The sequence below is a fragment of the Quercus suber genome, unplaced genomic scaffold (assembly GCF_002906115.3).
Source record: "Quercus suber isolate HL8 unplaced genomic scaffold, Cork oak 2.0 scaffold_420, whole genome shotgun sequence".
In the NCBI taxonomy this organism is placed as follows: Eukaryota; Viridiplantae; Streptophyta; class Magnoliopsida; order Fagales; family Fagaceae; genus Quercus; species Quercus suber.
In genome coordinates this window covers 51,133-72,532 of record NW_027069871.1, presented here as the reverse complement: position 1 = coordinate 72,532, position 21,400 = coordinate 51,133, and the positions used below count along the sequence as shown (strand labels likewise).

General features: G+C 34.8%; 1 protein-coding gene and 1 long non-coding RNA gene across 2 annotated transcripts; one reads left to right on the top strand and one right to left on the bottom strand.

Annotated features, from left to right (window-relative positions):
* Positions 1 to 2,763: 2,763 nt before the first annotated feature.
* LOC136062484 (uncharacterized) lies at positions 2,764 to 7,442 on the bottom strand. Its single transcript, XR_010624212.1, has 3 exons — positions 7,285 to 7,442; positions 5,904 to 6,031; positions 2,764 to 3,015 (listed from the first exon to the last, which is right to left on the bottom strand). It is a non-coding gene; the product is annotated as an uncharacterized LOC136062484 (long non-coding RNA).
* A 1,977-nt stretch (positions 7,443 to 9,419) lies between these two features.
* LOC112029821 (disease resistance protein RPM1-like) lies at positions 9,420 to 13,147 on the top strand. Its single transcript, XM_065761573.1, has 2 exons — positions 9,420 to 12,330; positions 12,939 to 13,147. The coding sequence occupies exon 1, from the start codon at positions 9,945 to 9,947 to the stop codon at positions 11,196 to 11,198; it is 1,254 nt and encodes a 417-aa protein (XP_065617645.1). The 5' UTR covers positions 9,420 to 9,944; the 3' UTR covers positions 11,199 to 12,330; positions 12,939 to 13,147.
* The last annotated feature ends 8,253 nt before the right edge of the window (positions 13,148 to 21,400 follow it).

The following is a 21,400-nucleotide window of genomic DNA, read 5'->3' as shown; positions in this document are numbered from 1 at the left end:
GGTTAGATACCGAATTCTCCTAGCTTGCTGTTATTTCTAATGGTGTATATATATACACCCTGTAAACAACCAAACTCAGGTCCCTCCTCAATAACACTTCTCATGGTCTACTACCTTTTTTTTCGGAATTAGAAACAAGTGGTTTCATCTACTAAATCACTGAGAAAATCCTAAGATAGGGGTGACAAAGATCTATTAAGTGAGCCACCCCCCAAAAACCCAGGGACCTAGTACACACAGAGATAGAGAGTGAGAAGAAATTTTTTTTTTTTTTTTTAAAAGTTTTTTTTAAACTGAAAAGGCTCATACAAAATCCTAAAACTGAACTGAAAAAGCTTTGGGTTGGGTTTGATAGTGGAATTAAATAAATAAGAGGTGGGCTGGATTAATTATATAGATTTATTATAGGGTGATAGTAGAAGTAAATAAATAAGTAGTGGGCTGCATTTATAGGGCTGAAAATTGTAAAAACCATTTAAAAATTGTTGGACAAAATATATTTATAAAAAAAAATGACGTGGCACTTGATGTGGTGCAACGTGAGAGCAGCAACATTAAACGCTACGCTTCAGCTTTTAGTAATATATAGATTTGAGCAATATCAATTGTGAATTCATTATGAGGTTTGATTATTATGATCTCTTTAAGAGAATGAGACATTTGAATCTTAAAAAAGTTTAGTTGCAAAATAAATAAATAAATAAATAAACTCATAACACACTATAACAAGAAGACACTTTACAAATGAATGTTAATCTACAGTCCATAAATTGTGATGTAATAATCTGTTCCTAGTTCCTGCGATGTTGTACCGTCATCGTCAGTGTTATAAAGGTACATAGATGCCTCATGCCTGTGCAACTTGCAATAAGGAAACTTGTAGTAATTGATCAAGACAATGACTACCCCACAAACTCAAAGACTGAAAAAAATTCCCTTCAGAATCCTCCCTTTAAATGCTTTGCTTACCTCAAAGGCTCCCTCACCCAATAGGAAAGATCTGACTTTTCTCTTGCTTTGCTTTCCTTCATTCAATTATTAATGTTAGAAGTACTCCAATCACAATATATTTATAATTTTTTAATTTGTAACTTGCAGAAAATGAAAATAGATCTGTTTTTATGGGCAATTCTTAGGTAGTTTTAGAGTAGTTTCTAGGCTTTCACAAAGAGCACTACTCCAAGACTACCTAAATTTTTTCTTTTGCTAAAGGCCGGTGATCAAATTCCATAAGTTCGGGTCCAGCGGGTAACATTGACTGTATGCAATTACAATCCGGTTGGATTCTTTTATTATAAATTTCACCAACATAAACTTTCAGCTAGCAACTTTATACCCACCTCAAAAATTTCATAGTTGTGTTGATAATATGGCTTCAACTTGATCACCAGTCTTTAGCAATACCAATTTTCATATTCAATATCAAATTGCTATTTCTTTTCCCTAGAGCAATGGCACAATCTGGATTTTTTCATTTTTTCTTTTTCTCCCTTGACATCTTCAGCCATAGAAGAGATCTCTTGCAAAGCAAAATAAATCTATGGCACTCCGCTTCTAAGCCCTGAGCATACAAGACAACTCCATTAAGTAAATTTTGTAATGTAAGATGTCATGCTCTTTCGCAAATTAGCTTAGACATCTACTTTATGTGGGGAATAACTAACATACATTTATGTTCAGATTGAAATTTCTGCTGTATCTACTTAAGAAGAAAAAGAAGCGACATTTAAAGAGCAGAAGTGCAATTAAAAGAGCAGGTACTCATACTTTTCTGATGCTTTTTATTGGGACCATCCTGAAATGAGTTTATTCTGTTTTATTTGTTCTTAGCATGGTAATCGAGTCGAGCCCACTTCGTTACTAATTTTCTTGAATTGTTAGTAAAGAACTTGAGCCAGCACTAAAGAAATTCTTATAATAATCTGATTTAAAAATTATCAAAAACACCATGACAATGGATTTTTCTTCTTTTACATCTTTTGCCTTATTGTATCAGTAATTGTTTGACATTCTTCCTCACTCAATTCAGCGGGCACCTCAGGATAGCATCAGTTGTAATGGCCAAGGTTAGATACTGAGTTCAAATAATTCTAATTCGAACTTTCTCCCACTTTGCTGTTATTTTAATGGATGGATATATAAAATGTATATTCCCTGTATACAACCAAAGTACCAAACTCAGGTTCCTAATCAGTAACACATTTGTTCTTAGCATGTGAAATGAGCCCATTTTGTTTCAAATTTTTCTTGAATTGTTAGTAAAAAACTTAAAAAGGAATTGCAGAGTTTCTTATAATAAATCTGATTTAAAAATTATTAGAAACACCATGATGGTGAATTTTTCTTCTCTTGCATCTTTTGGCTTATTGTATTATTAATTGTTATATTCGAAATTCTTACTCAATTTAGTGGACAGCTTAGGATAGCATAACTTGTAATGGGCAAGGTTAGATACTGATTTCTCCCATCTTGTTGTTATTTTTAAAGGTATATATATATATACACCCTGTAAACAACCAAACTCAGGTCCCTCCTTAATAACACTTCTCATGGTCACTGAGAAAATCCAAAGATAGGGGTGATAAAGATCTATTAAGTGAGCCACCCCCAAAAACCCAGGGACCTAGTACACACAGAGATAGAGAGTAAAAAAAAAAAAAAAAAAACCTTCATGGAATTAACATAATAAGCCCATAAAGCATTAACAAAACAGAGAAATAGAGAGAGATTTACCTTCTTTAAAAACAAATATAACATCTGTAGAATTTACATTGAACACAATTGATAATAGATGAGAAAATTCTACCACAGTATAAGGCACAAAAGGCATATATGACAAGTAATTGGAGATATAAAAGAATGAAATTACCAAAGCGGTATGACATATGTCAGAAGCAGACTGCATTTGTCTAGAATGCAAGATATGTCTTCCTCTATTAATAGTCAAAAATTGGGCAAAAATCCCTATTGGTCCAGCTGCAGCAATCTTAGTGACCTCGTTTTTCCATTGAAGTGCTGAAACAACATGAAAACTTTCACTAGATTAGATACGGTATGCATATTAGGCCCATGCATTAACCCTCTATTTTCAGGTGTTTCATAATTTTCATGCTCATGCGGTTTTTGAAAAGAGTCTCAATGCTACTTTCCTTGCTCTCATTCCTAAGAAAAATGATCCTGTGGATATCAAAGACTTTCGGCCTATTAGTTTGGTGGGAGGGTTGTATAAGATTATTGCTAAGGTGTTAGCCAATCGAATGCGAAGGGTGGTTCACAGTATTATCTCAGAATCTCAGAATGCCTTCCTGAAAGGTCGTCAGATTTTAGATTCTGTCTTGATTGCTTCTGAGTGTTTAGACAGTAGACTGAAGACAGGGGTTCTGGGGGTGTTGTGCAAACTAGACATTGAGAAAGCCTATGACCATGTGAATTGGGAGTTTCTCCTATTTTTGTTACAGCAAAGTGGCTTTTCCGATAAGTGGAGAAGATGGATCAGGTGTTGTATATCTACTGTTAAGTTCTCCATTTTGATCAATGGTTGTCCTTCTGACTTTTTTGGGAGTTCTAGAGGACTGAGGCAAGGTGACCCGTTATCCCCTTTTCTTTTTGATATTGTCATGGAGGCTTTAAGCCATATGTTAGACGCAGCTATTGTGACAGGTCAGTTTTCGGGCTTCTCAGTGGGGAGGGCTTCTGGTTCCTTGGTGACGGTGTCCCATTTGTTGTTTGCAGATGATACTCTTGTTTTTTGTGATGTTGACAGTAATCATATAACAGTTCTGCGTGGGATTCTTTCTAGATTTGAGGAGGTGTCAGGGCTAAAAATTAATGTAGATAAGTCTGAATTGGTTCCAATTGGGGATGTGCCTAATATGCTTAAGCTAGTGGAGATTTTGGGCTGTAAAGTGTCTACTCTTCCGCTGAAATATCTTGGTCTTCCGTTGGGTGCCTCCTTTAAAGATAAGACGATTTGGAATCCTATTTTGGAGAAAATGGTGAGAAGGCTAGCTGGTTGGAAGAGATTGTATTTATCTAAGGGGGGGCAAGGTCACCCTCATTAAGAGTACTCTCTCTAGCCTGCCTACTTATTTTCTTTCCCTTTTCCCTATTCCAGCTAAGGTGGCCAAGCGGATGGAGGATTTACAAAGAGACTTTCTTTGGAAAGGTATAGGTGACGAACGTAAACTTCACTTAGTAAGTTGGTTGAAGGTATGTAGGCCAGTAAAGAATGGAGGGCTTGGCATTCGATGCTTGAGAAGGTTTAACTCTGCCCTATTAGCCAAATGGTTGTGGCGTTATGGTGTGGAGAATGATGCCCTTTGGAGAAGGGTCATTGAGGCGAAGTATGGGAATGAGTGGGGTGGTTGGTGTACAAAATCCGTGCCTGGAGCATATGGTGTTTGTTTGTGGAAGTCCATCAGAAGAGGCTGGCTGAATTTTTCTAAGTTCCTTTGGTATGATGTGGGTGATGGTTCTCGTGTGAAGTTTTGGGATGATGTGTGGTGTAGGGATCGTCCTCTTAAGGAGGCGTTTCCAGATTTATATAATATCAATAGGACAAGGGATGCTTCTGTCTCTGAGGTTATGTGTTTTGCTAATGGAAGAATTTTTTGGGACCTTCAGTTTCGCCGCCTAGTGAATGATCAAGAGTCACAATCTTTGGATTCGTGTATGGTTATGATTTACTCCACTAGGGTGCGAGGTGTTGGTACTGACAAGCTTTGTTGGAAGCCGGCCAACAATAGGGGTTTCGTGGTGAGCAAGTATTATCACTCTCTATCCCCCTCTACCGCCACTCCCTTCCCGTGGAAATTGCTGTGGCAATCGAAGGTTCCCCCCAGGGTAGCTTTTTTCTCTTGGACTGCGGCCTTAGGCAAGATTCTAACTATAGATAACCTTCGGAAGAGGCATTTTATTGTCCTTGAGTGGTGTTTTATGTACAAAAGGTGTGGAGAATCTGTTGATCATCTCCTCCTTCACTGTCCCTTGGCCTATGAGATGTGGAGTATGGTCTTTTGCTTGTTTGGTATTTGTTGGGTGATGCCTCAAAGGGTTGTGGATTTGTTGGATTGTTGGTCATGTAATTTCAGGCGTCATCGTAATATAGTTATTTGGAGGATGGTGTCGCACTGTTTGATGTGGTGTATCTGGCGGGAACGGAATGCCAGAAGTTTTGAGGGTCACGAACGGTCCATTCTTGAGTTTAAGTCTTTTTTCTTTTTTACTCTTCTCGAATGGTGTTTAGCTATACCAACTTTTTCTTGTTTTTCTCTTCCTGTTTTGGTTGATCATTGTAATTTGGTTTCCTGATGTTTTTGCCTGTTTAGTACATTTCCTATGTACAGGGCTGCGTTCTTCATTAATATATATCTTCCATTACTTATCAAAAAAAAAAACATTGTTAAAATCAAGACCAAAAATCTCTCTTCAAAATACCCAATAAAATAGAACTCCAAAGAATGCACTTGTTCTTATAGTACAGCATGAAGGAAGCTCTTTGTTCAAAAAAAAAAAATATTTGAAAGAGTAAAAATTTCCCATCCAAATGATAACACCAAAAAGGAATGATGAAATAAATGAAACATATATTCTCTCTCTACCTCTCATACTCTAAATTCATCATCATAATTTTAACAAAAAATGCAGGGGGCCAAAAGCATGAATTCCTTAAAAAGTGATAACCAAGTAAACCAACATCTTTAGTTGGGATTCAACTTGATTTGGTCCAATGAGAACTTAGATCAAACTAATCTAGGGGTTGTACTGGCTATATGTAACATAAAATTTAACTCACATTTGTTATATCATCTTCGGTTTTAAAAACAAAAAGGTAAAATAAAATGAAAAAGAGCCCTCTATTTTGCACCTTTAGCAGCCAAAGAACACACACTAAATCATTGTACCTAAAAAGCTAGATTACATGAAGGTAGTCACCATGTATAACTAGTGGTATTTGAGGCAGGGTGGCAACAGTATTCGCAGTCAACATCAGCATCTTGACTGTAGTGAAACAACCTGCAAAAATGGCAGCCTGCTAGAGCAGAATTCACACAATGACAAGAAACAAATAAAATTTATCAAATAAATTAAGATTTACAATATTGATGAAATTAATGATGGGAATAAGAAACATAAAAGACATTATGATAAATCATAAATTAGGTATCCTGTCGATTTGCATTTGGAATCAGATGAACCAAAATAGTAGACTTATATTCCAAAATGTTATACACAAACACACAAAAAAATGTTACATTCCCTGCCATTGCTTGTGATATGAAAAAAGATAATTAATATAAATTCATATATAATGGAATTAAAATCATTCCAATAAAAATAAATAAAAGGGAAGCAAGGGTCATACAGCAGCAAGAGTCATTTATAAGTAGGAATAATTTTTGTCCAGCACCCTTATACATGACTAATCCCATCAAGCTCTGGATTAAATTGTAAGGGTGTGTATTTCAAAGATAATGTTACAAAAAACAAAAACAAAAAAACTCAAATTAAGAAGAATACCCATTTTCCTGTTGAGAACTAATCACCTTAAAACAAAGAGTAAATTAGATAGAACTACAGTGATTCATTGCTGTTCTTGTAGCAAAAGAGTTTGTTCATGCAAGTTCTCAAGTCCCTAAGGTTAAAAGCACCAAGCCAGGGGTCTTCATTCCTAATTGAAAGATGAAAATAACACCTTACAACTCAACTAAAAAAAAAAAAAAAAACCACATCCTAGCTAAATTAGTCCAATTTTTGGCCTCCAAGTTTCTATGAATTTTCCAATGTTTGAACTGCCAATAGTCCAATGTAGCTAACAAAACACTCACATCTCTGTGTTTCCCAAAAGATTGCTCACAACATATCAATAGAAAAGGTTGTCTTTAATTTCGAAGCTATAATATGAGAAACCCTTGCAGTTTTTTGAGATAATTATTGAATAAAAATAATCTCTTAGACCCAAAAATAAAAACCAATCACACAATTAACCCGATACATCAGCTCAACATCAATAACCCATTTCAAAAAATTAAACACCAAATTCAGAGTCATACATACAGCTTTACATTTTGATTACAAAACACCCTGCTACATTACTTACCAGACAAATAACAATGTGAAACTTAGAATTTATGCAAAATTTGTGACACTCAGAATGTGAAACTTAGAATTTATGTGTATTCACTAGTCTCAAAGTCAAAGAAGATTCTCACTAAAACAAAACACATAAAGAGAGAAGAAATCATTAAAAAGTAAAAATATAAACTTTAAGAGAGAGGGATTTACCTTGGGTAAAATTGTATCTTTTGTTGGCCTCAGGATTGGCTGTGGGCACAGAGATGCCAACAAGACCGCAAATTGAGAGATTTACCTTCTGGGTTCGTGTTTTTCTCTCTGTTTTGTCGCTAACCAAACAGGGAATGAGAGTGTTTACAATTTCAAGGGCGGTGAATGTGACGACTGATTTTTTATTTTTCTTTCTTTGCTTATGTTTTATTTTATTTTATTTTATTTTTTATTTTTTTAGAAACTCTTATGTTTTATTTAATTGGGCTGAATTTAAAGTTGGGTTGGGGAGTGAGAGTATAATGTCCCCACTTTTGCCCAATTATGTCCAGACCTACCTTAAATGGATAGTATTGGCCCACACTATTCCTTAAAACTAGCTTTAGTCATGTTTGCATATACATACATGGGATCTTTTTTTTTTTTTTTTTTTGAGAAAACAGCCCACAAGCAAGGGCAGGAACTATGCATTAATAAAACCAAGATCATGGCTGTAAACATCCACAATGTCAGGAGAAACTTCCTCCATTCAAACTAACAGAGGATTACAAAATGATCTACGGGCTAGGCAATGAGCTACTCTATTACTTGAGCGCTTTACATGAAGGAAAGAAATACTACTAAAGGATAAAGAAAGAGCATGGATGTCTCTTAAAATGTGGCCCCAGTCCGAACAGAGAAGAGACTTCACTTTGATGGCATTGATTACAACTTCAGAGTCCCCTTCAACCACGACTCGCTCAAAACCCAGCTCTCTGGCAAATAAGAGAGCCCTTCTCGCTACTATCGCTGCTATCACTTCCACATACATGGGATCTATTTACCAATAAGGATAATTAAATGTATTTTAAAATTTTACCAAATTTATATATAATATTTTTATATTTTGAAAATATAAAATACAATATTTACTAATAAAATAAATATCCTAACATGGGGCTATTGTTTCAAATCACCCTCCACCCCCGAAAAAAAAAAAAATTTGAGAGAGAGAGAGAGGGAGAAGTGTATAAATGGTGTGGTCCTCATGGCAACGTAGCTAGCAATAATTGCTAAGAAAAAGGAGCACATATGGCCCTAACAACACATGGAATCAATGATTCCAAAAGGAAGAGGGGCACTTTAGAAAGGGAAGATACAGAGCTTCCAGGTTTTAATATGATAAAAGAATCACCATTTGAAACAGTAAAGGAACTTTATGAAATCTATTATTGTAAGATTGGTTTGAAACTTTGAATAATATGGCATGTGAAGTCTATTTTAAAAGTCTATAGCAAGAAATTGTGTGGATATCCTCATATTCAACAATGTAAAAGCCTTTCCACTAACGTTGGCACATTGTTGAATATTAGAATATCCACACAATTTCTCAAGAAATAGAATTGATAGTCTGAGGAGAAAAGAAAATGAATGGTCCTTTGGTGGAAAACTTTAAGAAAGTGTAAAAGACTAAGAGCAGTAGGTCCATTTTTTGTCTCCCACATTCTTTAGATTATTGTTTACATATTGCTATTGACCGGTCAATCGTTGGAGGAAATACTTTAGATCATTTCTTTTTCCCCAAAGCAATGTCACAATCTGGCTCTCATCCTTTTTTTCCCTGCACGTCTTTGGCCATAGATGTGATAACTTGTGAAGGAAAATACATCTATGGGACTCTCTGTTCCTAAGCCCCTAGCATAGTTAGAAACTCCATTAAGTGTGTTTTGTAATGTAGCATACGCCTTTCACCAAGATTAGCTTATCTTAGACATTTATGTCAGGTTAAAGTTGCTGCTTTGTCTACTTGAGAAGAAAAACAGGTTCAATATAAAGATAAGGTACTCATTTGTTTCTGATGCCTTTCATTGGGTCTATGCCAAAAAGAGTTTATTATTCCGTTTTATTTATTCTTAGCAGGAGAAAGAGACTATTTTGTATTGCAAAATTTATTCTACTTGTCTGATTTAGAAATTATCAGAAACACCATGATGATGATTTTGTTTTCCTTGCATCAATTTAGAAACTAAATCCAAATAATTCTAAGCATATAGCTTTGCCATTTGGCTTAATGAATTTATCTGACATATACTTTCATGTGTTTGTGTTTGCTTTTTATAGAAGAATGTTGCTGTCATGCACCAAGGATTCTTTCATTCTATTGCACATGGTGGGTTCGTAAGGATCGATGGGGGAGTGACTCCCACTTTCTGGTTTTTCTTTTGCGTACACAACTAATTTGTGAAGTTATAAAGGAGAGAAAGTACCTTGTCCTTCAATAGTATTTTTGCTACATCTGGCATTGAGTTGATTCATTTACAGTTTAGTGTGGCCACTTATTTAAGAAGGGAGGAGAAATGACAGAGATAGCAGTTAGCCTAGTAATTGAAAATTTGGTCCCATTGTTATTCCAAGAAGTGAGATTACTCAAGGGTGTCCACGACAAAGTTGCAAGAATCAAAGATGAATTAGAGATTATTCAATCTTTCCTTAAGGATGCAGATACGAGGGTCGAGCAAGAGAATATAAGCAATGTTGAGAAAACATGGGTGAAATAGATAAGGGAAGAAGCTTACCACATTGAAGACATCATTGATGAATACATACTTCATTTAGCAAAAGGTCCTCTTGGGCCAAGGCAACACTTCCATTTCCTCTGAAAGTTTTTTCAATTTACCAAAATGTTGAAAGCTAAACATGTCATAGCCTCCAAGACTCAAGACATCAACGCCAATCTCAAGGAAAAAAGAGACTTGGCTGTAAAATATCGTTTCAACACTATTGATCAAGGTGGATTGAGCAACAATGCTAGAAGTGTTACATGGTATGACCCTCGAGTGGCATCTCTTTTCCTTGAGGAAGCTGAGGTTGTGGGCATTGAGTCGCATAGAGATAAACTGATAAACCGGCTAGTAGAAGAACCATCTAATCGCACTATGATTTCAGTGGTTGGCATTGGCGGTGTTGGCAAGACCACTCTTGTGAAGAAAGTGTATGACAACAAGAAAGTGGTAGGACACTTTAATTGTCGTGCTTGGATCACTGTGTCTCAATCATACAAGAAGGAAGACCTATTCAGGGACATGATAAAGCAGTTCTATGAGGCAAGAAAGGAGTTTGTTCCTAAAGAAATTGACAAAATGGAAGAGGTAAATCTTATTACAGTATTAAGGCAATATTTGCATGAGCAAAGATATGTAATTGTTGCTGATGATTTATGGAATACAGATTTTCTAGAATGTTTAAAATTTGTCTTACCTAATAATGACAAAGGTAGTGGAATTGTAATTACAACTCGAAATGAGGATGTTGCTCCCTCTCACAATGAATCTTCATCTTGTTATGTGCACAAGCAACTACCTCTACCGTCAGATAAAGCTTTGGAATTGTTCTACAAGAAGGTGTTCCAACATGAAGAGGACAACCGTCCACATGAACTAGTTGAGCTGTCATGCAAAATAGTTGAGAAATGTGAAGGTTTGCCACTTGCAATTGTGGTTATAGGTGGCCTTTTGTCAAGCAAGGACAAGGTTATCTCTGAGTGGTGTAAATTGCATGATAGTCTTAGTTTGGAATTAGACACTAATTCATGTCTAAGAAGTATCCCTAAAATTCTATCTCTTAGTTATCATGCTTTACCCTACTACCTTAAAGCTTGTTTCCTGTATTTAGGTATGTTTCCAGAGGATTACCCCATAGATTGTGCAAGACTAATTCGACTTTGGATAGCTGAGGGTTTTGTAAAAGAAAAACAAGGAATATCATTGGAAGAACTTGCACAAGGCCACTTGAACCAACTCATTCATAGAAGCTTGGTTCAAGTGGCAAAGTTTGATGAAGTTGGCAAAAAAAGATTTTGTCGAGTTCATGATATGTTACGTGAGGTCATTCTTTCAAGATCAGAGGAGTTGGATTTTTGCTTGGTCTCAATTTAGAACTACACAAGTTTCGACAAAATTGCTCGACGTCTCTCAATTATGAATAATGTAAATACTCCATTGTAGAGAATTTCTAATTCTCAAACTTGTTCTGTTCTTATTTTTGGGTAGATGAAGTACCCAATTCTGTTTTTATTACTTGTTTTGCAAATTTCAAGCTCATGAGAACAATGGATTTTGAAGGTGCTCCAATTGATTACATTCCTAAAGAAGTTGGAAACCTATTACATCTAAGATATTTAAGCCTTAAAGATATGAAAGTGAAAATGCTTCCTAAGTCGATAGGTAAACTGTACTACCTAGAGACTTTGGATTTGAAAGGTTCCCTTGTGTCTAAACTACCAGTGGAGATCAGTATGCTCCAAAAGTTACGGTATCTTGCGGCGTACATTGAACACTATGATGTAGAATACAATATTGACTATAGACAAGCAGTAAAGATACCCAGTGGCATTGGGCGTTTAAAATCCTTACAAAAGCTTTCTAAGATTGAAGCCAACGACGATGCCCTTATAACAGAATTGGGGAGTTTGGGATAGTTAAGGAAGTTGCAGATCGCTAAATTGAAGAGAGAAAATGGGATAGCTTTGTGCACCGTGCTAGAGACAATGAGCCACCTTCAGTCATTGAGAATCAAGGCAACAAGTGAGGAAGAAGTTCTTGAACTACAATCAATGTCTTCTCCTCCACCCCTCTTACAAACTCTTGCCCTATCTGGGCGGCTAGAAAAGTTTTCAGAATGGATTTTGAAACTCAACAGTATAGCTCGAATTCATTTAAGATGGTCAAAATTAATGGAAGATCCATTAATGGTCCTTCAAGCTCTCCCTAATTTGATGGATCTTCTGCTTCTCGATGGATACAGAGGTGAGCAATTACATATTGAGAGAGGAGGCTTTAGAAACTCAAGCATCTAAGGATTTATAATTTCGGAGGATTGAATTGGTTGATAATAGATGAAGGCCCTGATTTTGGAAAAGTCAAGCATATTCCCTTTGTCACTTTCTGGTATAGGACTCATGGAAACTACTATGAAACCTCCAAGCTTGGCGATTCAAAATTGTTGGAGCGTCTACAAAGGTGACTCGTGGAGGTCCAAAGTGCCCACACCACTTTCAGAAAATCAGAGGTACGTCCCTACCCAATTTTCCGTTAGACTATTACATATATGGTAAATTACCAAAGTCTCTCACACATACAATTACGGCCACCATTTTGTGTTACCAAACAGCTTCAACCCAATATCTTTTAGCTTTGATAGAGATAATATAACCATAAAATATTATGTTACAAAGAAAGATCAAAAACATCGTTTCTGTTTGGTATCACAATGAAAATTTTAGATAAAAGAAAGCAGCCCAAATAGTTACTGGAATCTTTCAATCTTCCCTGTTTTTTCCTCTTTCTTATACTACTATTATTTCTAACTAAACTGTTTCTATTGTACCAATTAGCTTGAAACTAATAAATAATTTTACAAATATCATTGTGAGTAGAATGAAGTAATAATTGGACAACAAACATTACTTAAATTTCTAAATTTGTAGAAAATTCTTTTACTAATGTTATAATTCATATTACCAAGTTTTTATTGTGATAGGAAAGACATTTGAGCGAATTACTGTTGGCAAGCCTGCATTTCCCCATTTCACATATTATATACCATTTTCTTTTTTACATTTTTATATTATATTTTATTTTATTTGTTATTTATATTGCTATTATCCTTACTGTCAGGCTTCAAATGCCAATGTTTCAAGGATTTTCAAGTGCTCAACCAAGCAGAACATCAATAGTTGTTCTCATCTCCATTGATGCCTTTGTTATTGTATTGTTGTAGTTGTGTTGTCTTTTCTGTGTAGAGCATATGAACCTCTTAAACTCATGCTACACAAAGAATAATTTTTATTTGAAATGTATTTGTTGTCACTAGAGTGGTTTAAGTATGCCAAGTGTTTCGTTGGTATGCTTGCATGTAATGGCTTTGATGTGGCTAAAATATATATATTTATAGGTCAAATGTCATGTACATTTACATATAGCATAGCAAATGTCATTATATATATATGTGTGTGTGTGTGTGTGTGTGTGTGTGTGTATGTATGTATGTGTTTTCTTTATTCTTGCAAAGAGAAAACAAATTAGAAAACTGTTATGAACAAGGTTCTCTGTTTGGATTGGGGAGTGTCTTCTACTCCCTTTAAAGACTAAGATGTTGTATCTGGTGTGATGCCACCATTTCTGCTTTGTGTTGTTTTCGCTGTTGTTGTGTTGCTGCCTAGTTCATTGCAAGTTCTGTTTTTGATGTTTGGTAAGTGTTTGCTGTGTTGATTCTGTTATTGCCTTCATTACTGTATTGGAACCAATGGGACCTCCACGGTGCAAGTCAGAACTATGTTGGTGTCCCCTGCATACTTGCCTTCATTACAGTATTGAATAATTTATCCTGAGTAATGAAGGGGGAGAGGTGAATTCTCCAAATAGTTTGAACTATTTGAGGATCAAAGAGATTGGTGCGTTTTTAAAAATCCCATTACCGCTTGTCAGGTTGCATGAGATCCCTTACATATACCTTTTCATAGCCAAGAGCATGATTTTAGTTTAAAGGCTTTTGAACAAATTTCCTTTAGATATTTAGCTTTAACCAAAGGCACCCCCTTAGCATCTCTTTCAACTGTAGCTATCTATCCCAGTTTGAATAGCTAAAAATTCTATATAATGACATTTGGGTATAAATTGTGAAAGAGTAAACTATATGTACATGTATTCTTCATTAATGAAAGAGAAAAAATAGAAAACTGTTATGAACAGGCTTCTTTCTTTTAATTAGGGAAATCCTCAACCATCTTTAAGACAGAAGTTGTATGTGATTGGGTCATGCCATTTTCGACTGTGTAGTTTTCTGTGTTGTAGTGTTGTTGCCTAGTTTGTCGCAGGTTTTGTGTTGATGTTTAGTATGTGTTATTAGTTTGCTGTATTGATTTAGCTTTTGCTCATTTTTTAAACTCTTGTAATGCAATCATGTGATGGCTTGTTGTAGCACCACAATAATTTTTGTGTAGGAGGATGATGTACCTTCCGACTTTGGAAAACAACAATGTTATGATGTTAGAATGTTAGTCCACTTCAAATTAATAAACTCAACACTACGTATTCAGTTAATGTTGAGTGTCTCCATAGAAGAGATTAATATCTGACAACCTGATTTTGGCAAGGGAATCCAAACCTTACATTACAAATCCCAGAGGATAATAAACTATATCTTCCTTATTTCTTTCTCAAAACTTGTCAAGGTGTGAGTTATAAATTATCTTCGTTGCCACTGTAGTAGGGTATTACATGAAATTTATCTTTTGTTGTTTCCAAATATGTGAAGCCTAAAGTAGTTCTGCCTGCTGAAATTTACTTTTTGCAGTGAACATCTTGACAGCTGACAGTTTCTATGCAATTTTCTAATCAAAGTTGAGGCCTTTTTTATTTTGCTAGTATTTATCCAACAGATCAATTTTTGGATGTTTTCCTTTGACCATGAAAGTGTAAATATATATAGCATTATAATAGTGTTAAGGCACAATGTGGTTTTCATACAAGAGAAAACTCAATATTAACAGTAATGAGAGAAAGCTGAATGCGAGTACATTCTCGTAGTAAAAAATAGGATAACTGAATATAAAACCACTATGCCAATGGTTTTATCCCCATGATAAAGGAGAGCTACTGAGCTTGGAGTGAGTCACTGGTGGGTCCTGATTTAGCAGCCAATGTAGAGAGGTTGGAACCAATGGAACCTCCAGTGTGTCGACACCTTACCCCACGTGTTGTTGGGGTGCAAAGATAGTTCTTCCACCTTGAACTTTGTTTGCCTGAGCCCCCTTGATATGTTGGTGACACAAGTAAATGAGAATGCTTTTAATCAACCAAACTAAATTCTGCTGTATTTATCTTCTGGTCCATCTGCTCTTTGATCTTTTGGACGCTTTTGCTCCACATTTTCATCCATATGTTGTCTATTACAACCTTGAGAATAATATAAAACATTACCAATCAAATGAACAATCACAGAAGCTGTTAATATGAATTCATATGTTACATTTATATGGCCTGTCACAAGCTGCAATTTTATAAGATTATCACAGATTATATTTTTTGGCAAGACTATGTTGCTAATTTGAATTGTAGAAGAAACAGAAAGATATGTTTTAATTGATTTGGTGAAGGGTGGATGGTTTAGATGAAAATTTTATTTTGAGTTCTCTATTCTATTGGCACTTTTCCAACAAGTACAAGTACAGAGAAAAGAGCTTAAATAGTCTTCAAAAAGTACATAGGGACAGTAGTTGGAGAATTATGAGTTTTAGCAGCATGATTAAGACATTAATATGTTTATGTTTATGGAAACAAAATATTTTGGTACGCAATATAACACATTCAAACAATGTTCATTATATTACATTAAATATTGATTTCAAAAATAACGCAAAGTATGTGGGTTCCAGTTAGCTTAACTGGTAAAGTCTCTAATGGTTGTATAAGAGATCTGGGGTCTAATCTCTGCTTACACCAAAAAACTGATTGGTGTCTTGATCTAATGATAAAGAGCTATCATCTGAAGCGGACGTCATAGGTTGAAACTCTCTCTCAAAAAAAAAAAAAAAAATTGTTATTGTTGTTTCATTAATTATAAAATTATTAATTGTTTTTTTATAGCAAAATTATTAATTGTTGTTTAGCCTACCATAATTTTAATTTGTTTGTCTAATATAATGTATTGGTTAATTAAATTATTAATTATTTTTATTAGTTGCTTTCCCCAATTAATTATTGTTAATTAATAATCCAAACAAACAAAATTAATTAGTTCAACTAATTACTATGGTTTTTGATACTTGGAATATCACACTATTACTTAACCAAAAAAAAAAAAGTCAATAATTGTATAGCACAAAAATATATAGGCAGTATAGCTTAAGTCAAGTCCAAAAAAAGAGTGATTTATTACATATTTTATGATGATTAATTGAACTAATCAACTAACACAAAGCACACAGCCATATTATTAATTATTAGTTGCACACTTGCACAAGTACTATCACACAACACATTTGCACTACCCGGCCCCGTGCCCCATCCACCCCTAATTCAATAGACAAGCCCCAATGCCCCATGGCCCAGTCACAAGACTAGACAGTGGCGGAGCTAGGAATTTATTCCAGAAGGGCAAGGTAAACAAAATAAAATTCTTAAGTATTAACAAAAATAATGATTGAAAACATTCTTTATTGACAAATTAACTATAACTTAATTTAATTGATTTTGAACTAAATTCTTTAGAAATAACTTACTAAAAACAATAATTTAATTTAATTATCCAAGCCACTACTATTAATTAAACAAATATTTTAAAAATTTTACTTTTATCAAATTAAATAATAAATTTAATTTAAGTGTTAACTAGGCTGCCGTACGAAACAATCTGTGGTTGCTTTTGGTTTTTTATTACTCCCTCCGTCCCAAATTTTTTGTCCTGTTTGAAAGTCAAACTTTTTAAGGGAAACATCATTTATTGTCTTGTCTACCTTTTAAAAATGTATAAGTTTCAAAATTATCCTTAAAAAATTATTAAAAATTGAATTAATAATTAATAGGGGTATAATAGAAACATTAGTAATTAATGACTTTTATTTTTTAGAAATAAGACAATATTTTGGGACATCTCAAATGGAATAGAGGACAAAAAAATTGAGACGGAGGGAGTATTTAATTTTTGGTTTGAATTAGATTATTGCTTAGCTGGAAACCATTAAGTGTTATTGTGTTGTGCAATGAAGTGTCATCGGTCGTGGTGTCTTGCCTTTTCAAACTTAAAGTACAAATATTTATTGAATTGTAGACTTGTAGTGTGTAAAGTCCAAAAAAGTGAAAAAACTACTTTACTCTAGAGATGCAGACAACGGAACATAGATAGAGAGAGTGAGAAACTCATACCAGACCAAAGATTGCAACGGAGGCGGAGCTGTGGAGGTGGCGTAAATGTCGAGTGGGGCTAATTTGTTGGTGGCTGTCATGGCCACTTGCTCGGTTGTAGCTGGCGGCATAAAAGCAATTTTTTTTTTTTTTTTATATACAAATGGCAGTGAGCCTCCTGAAGTGTGGATCTTTGAGGTAGGAAGTTTGGGTTGTGTTTTTGTATTTATTCGGATTTTGGAGTCCTTATTTACAAGAGATTTGAGTTTTTTTTTTTTTTTTTTTCAAATTGTTTATGGGCTAAAGAATGGGCTGGGTTTTTTTTTTTTTTTTGAGTTTTTTTTGCTTGAAAGTAGAACATTATTATTATTATATTATTATTATTATTATTATTATTTTTTGTATTTGAGAGTGTTCCTAATTTTGATTAAGGGTGTTCCTAATTCTTTTTAAGGGTAAACAAATAAAAATTTAATTTTATATATTATTTTTTTTTTTCAGTTTAGGGTGTTCCTAGGAACACCCTGAGTTCAACGTGGCCGTCGCCACTGAGGTCAAATGTTAGGACATTTGGCATTTAAGCCCCAAAATTGATCAGCAATAGAAAGGCCATATCCCATATGCAAAAAAAAAAAAAAAAAAATTGAGATTTAGCTCAATGTAAGATGGTACTGTAGTCGAATGGTATAAAAAAAAAATTAATGCTTTTTACCCGAGAATTTCTCTCTCATCTCTCATTATTTCTCATCTTTTCTCTCTCCTCCTTCTCTCTTTCTCCTCTGCTCTGTCTCTCTTTGGCCCATACTCTCTCCGATCCTTTTTATTGCATCTGAAGGGTCTGTGGGTTTGGATTAAGATTTTGTTTGCAAAATCTTTTTCACGAAGCTTCGTTGGTCTCTCTCAACTCAAATCAAAATCAAAATCAAAGCAATTTACTAGGTGGGTTTTGTGTTTGTGTTTTGTGTTTCTGCAATAAAAAGGGAGATTCAGCTTGTGTTTGTGTTTGGGTTTTGATCTAAGAATTGTTGTTGCTTCGTTCTGCTCTCTGCTTCGTTTGCTATGGATTCCGATGGGTTTGTTATGGAATTCGATGAGGTTGCTATGGATTTGTGGGTTTCTGTGTTGATCTGGGCGGAGGGTTATGGGTTGATCTGGGCATGGTGGTTGGTTAGGGCGGTTGATGGTGGGTTTGGATCGGCGTGAGGGCTTGGTTTGCTGGTGATTTTTTTGGATCGAAGTGAGGGCTTGGTTTGGATCGGAGTTAAGGTGGGTTGTTTGATCGGCGGGCTGGGTTTGGACCGATGGGGTGGGTTTGGATCGACGTGAGGGTTGGTTTTGCTTGTGATTTTTTTGGATCGGAGTGAGGTGGGTTTGGATCAGAGTTAGGGTGGGGGAGTTGTTTGATCGGCGGGCTGGGTTGGATTAGTAGGGTGGGTTTGGGATCAGCGTGAGGATGGGTTTGCTAGTTGTGTTTTTTTTTTTTTCTTTCCTTATCTGTTTTGTGCCTGAGAGAGAGAGAGAGAGAGAGAGAGAGAGAGNTCTCTCAAAAAAAAAAAAAAAAAAAAAAAACACCGAGAATTGGTAGATAGCATTTAAAGGGGATAGTGAGCTTAATTCTTACAAGAATCCCAGCGACAAAAATAGGAATAAAAAAATCGAAGGAATCCTAGTTTAGGAGCATTTAACATAGCGAATGTTTAGAGTAACTAGCTTACCTGAAATTTACGAGTTCTCTCTTGGCTGCTACCAATTGCTCTCATGGGGAGAAGGGAAACATTCACCTCAATTGATTTTTTCTCCCACAAAATACAAAAGAGAAAGTCATATGTCTATCGTAGTGGAGGCTATTATGATGTATCTGGTTTCCCGATCCAAAAAAAAAAAAAAAACAATTGAGGACATTCCCCATCTGTACAAAGAACCTTGTCCATATCAGTAATCGAACATGTTATATATATATGTGTGTGTGTACGCACGCGCGTGCATATTGTTTCTAGAGGGACTATCACTAGTGATAACTTCCAATCATTCTTTCATCTTCTCTTCTTGTAAGGCCCCTGACTTTCCTTATCCTTTAAGAATTAATCCACTTGACTAGTTGCCTCCACCAGTACCATCACCATCATAATAATCACTTGGTGGTAATCCAAACCCACCATCATCGAGTTGTGGCCAAATTCCTTCCTTGAAATTTCAATTCACCATTATATACCATTAGAAATATCGAATCTCACAAAATTTTAAAAGGAAAGAAAAAGTCAATCTGGATTTATATGTATCAACAAGTGAAAATGAAAAAAATGTATTTAACCACCCCATATATAAACCCGTAAAAGGTTTACACAAATTAGGAAATACAATGCTTTAATTAATCGATTGACAACAGACGTTGGTTGTCAAGAACAGGAAAAATTATGACTCAGTAAGAGAGAGAGAGAGAGAGAGAGAGAGAGAGAAATAGTAAAAAAATAATTAAATAAAATGGGAAAAAAAATAGAGTTTTGGGATGCTGGGTGTATTGAAAAATGATATGTTATAATTGATAAAGTTGCTTTTTGGGATGGTAAAATATAATGGGATGAGATTTCTAGATGTGGATGCTCTAACTGGGTTTTAGGTGCCAAACGGGGTTTAAGAGATATTTCATCGCTATTGGGCGATAGGAAATGAGTTATAGAGTGATGTGTGATGATATTTCAGTAATTAGTGATAAGTGAGCATTTTTTTTCACCCAAACAGCCTCTAAGTATTTTAACACACATGGGGAAAATGAAAAAGATCATGAAGAAACTAATAGTTGTGTATATCTAAAAGAGTTTAACTCTTAGATACATAATACAGACTTTAAACCTTTTAACTCACATTCATTTTTTAATATAAAATTTACCCACTATAAATTGACCACATGGGCATATGTGACATTTGCATTAAAAAAATATATAAATACAATTAAGTATTCGAAAAGCATATTCAAGTGAAAGGAAACCATTCTTAATAAATAAAATTCCCATCGTAACGTGTTCAAGGGCGGCTCTAGGATTTATGTCGGGGGGGTCAATAAGAAACTTGAGTAGAAGATAAATCCTGAATAAGAGATGAATCTTGCGGTCTATGGAGTTTATTTATTACAAATTTGTCCATAGTTCTAGCAAAAGAATAAAAAATAAACTATAAGATCATTTGGCATATTTTTTTTCTAATGTAATAAACATATTAATTATTGTTGTTAATTGATTTTTTTTTGCAATTTTTTAATTTATAAGTTTACAATTCTTTAAATATTTTATATTTTTATTGAAAGTGTTAAAGTATTAACCCACCCACATTGCCAACAACTACTCACAAGTCAGTCAAATAGTCAAAGTGTAAAAGACAAACTCATGAACAGAGATAAAGACAAAGCAAAAACACACTCACAGTGAGAGAGAGATATGGAGGCGGCGATTAAGAACATAGATTGTCAAAACCAGATCCAGACGGCATATCAAGTGGCAATTAAGTAAGTGGTAGCGGTGGCAGATCGTGGGGCTAAGTAGTGGTAGATTTTGTGTGTGAAGCATAGGCAGTCTTTTTCCTTTAGGTTTGGAGAGTGAAGAAGAATAGTGAGAGTTTTTGAGGCTACGCAACGGCAACTACTAGATTTTATTTGGCCTTATTTTTATGATTTTTCAAAATTTTATTCATGGGCTTTGTATTTCTGAAATTAAAGACTGAATTTTTTTTTTCCTGAGTTTAAGCTGGGCTTCAATAAAAAGGGTCAGGTTTGAAGGAATTTTTTTTTTTTTCCAGGGGGTGTGCAAATTTGTATTGTCAAGGGTTCAAAAAATTTTAGTAAAAATATTATATATATAAAAAAAAATTTGGGTCAGGGGGTTCATTATCTTTCAATGGGGGATCAGAGGGTGAATTGTGAAAAAAAAAAAAAAAAAAAACCACCTTTTGATGAATCACACAAAGGATCCTTGAAGCAACATTTATACCAAGGAGCCGAGAAAAAGAACTATGACGAATACCAAGATTCCATTTTAGAAAGAGTCCGGTTAACGTGTGCCCTAAGGGCACACGTTAAACTTTCCATTTGTGGAAACATTTTCTCGAAAATTGAAAAAGTTGTCATTACTTTTTCAATTCTCGAGAAAATTTTTTCTACAAATGAAAATTAATGTGTGCCCTAAAGGCACACATTAGTAAAATCCTTTTAGAAAATAGAAAACCAGAAAAGGAGACAACTTTGA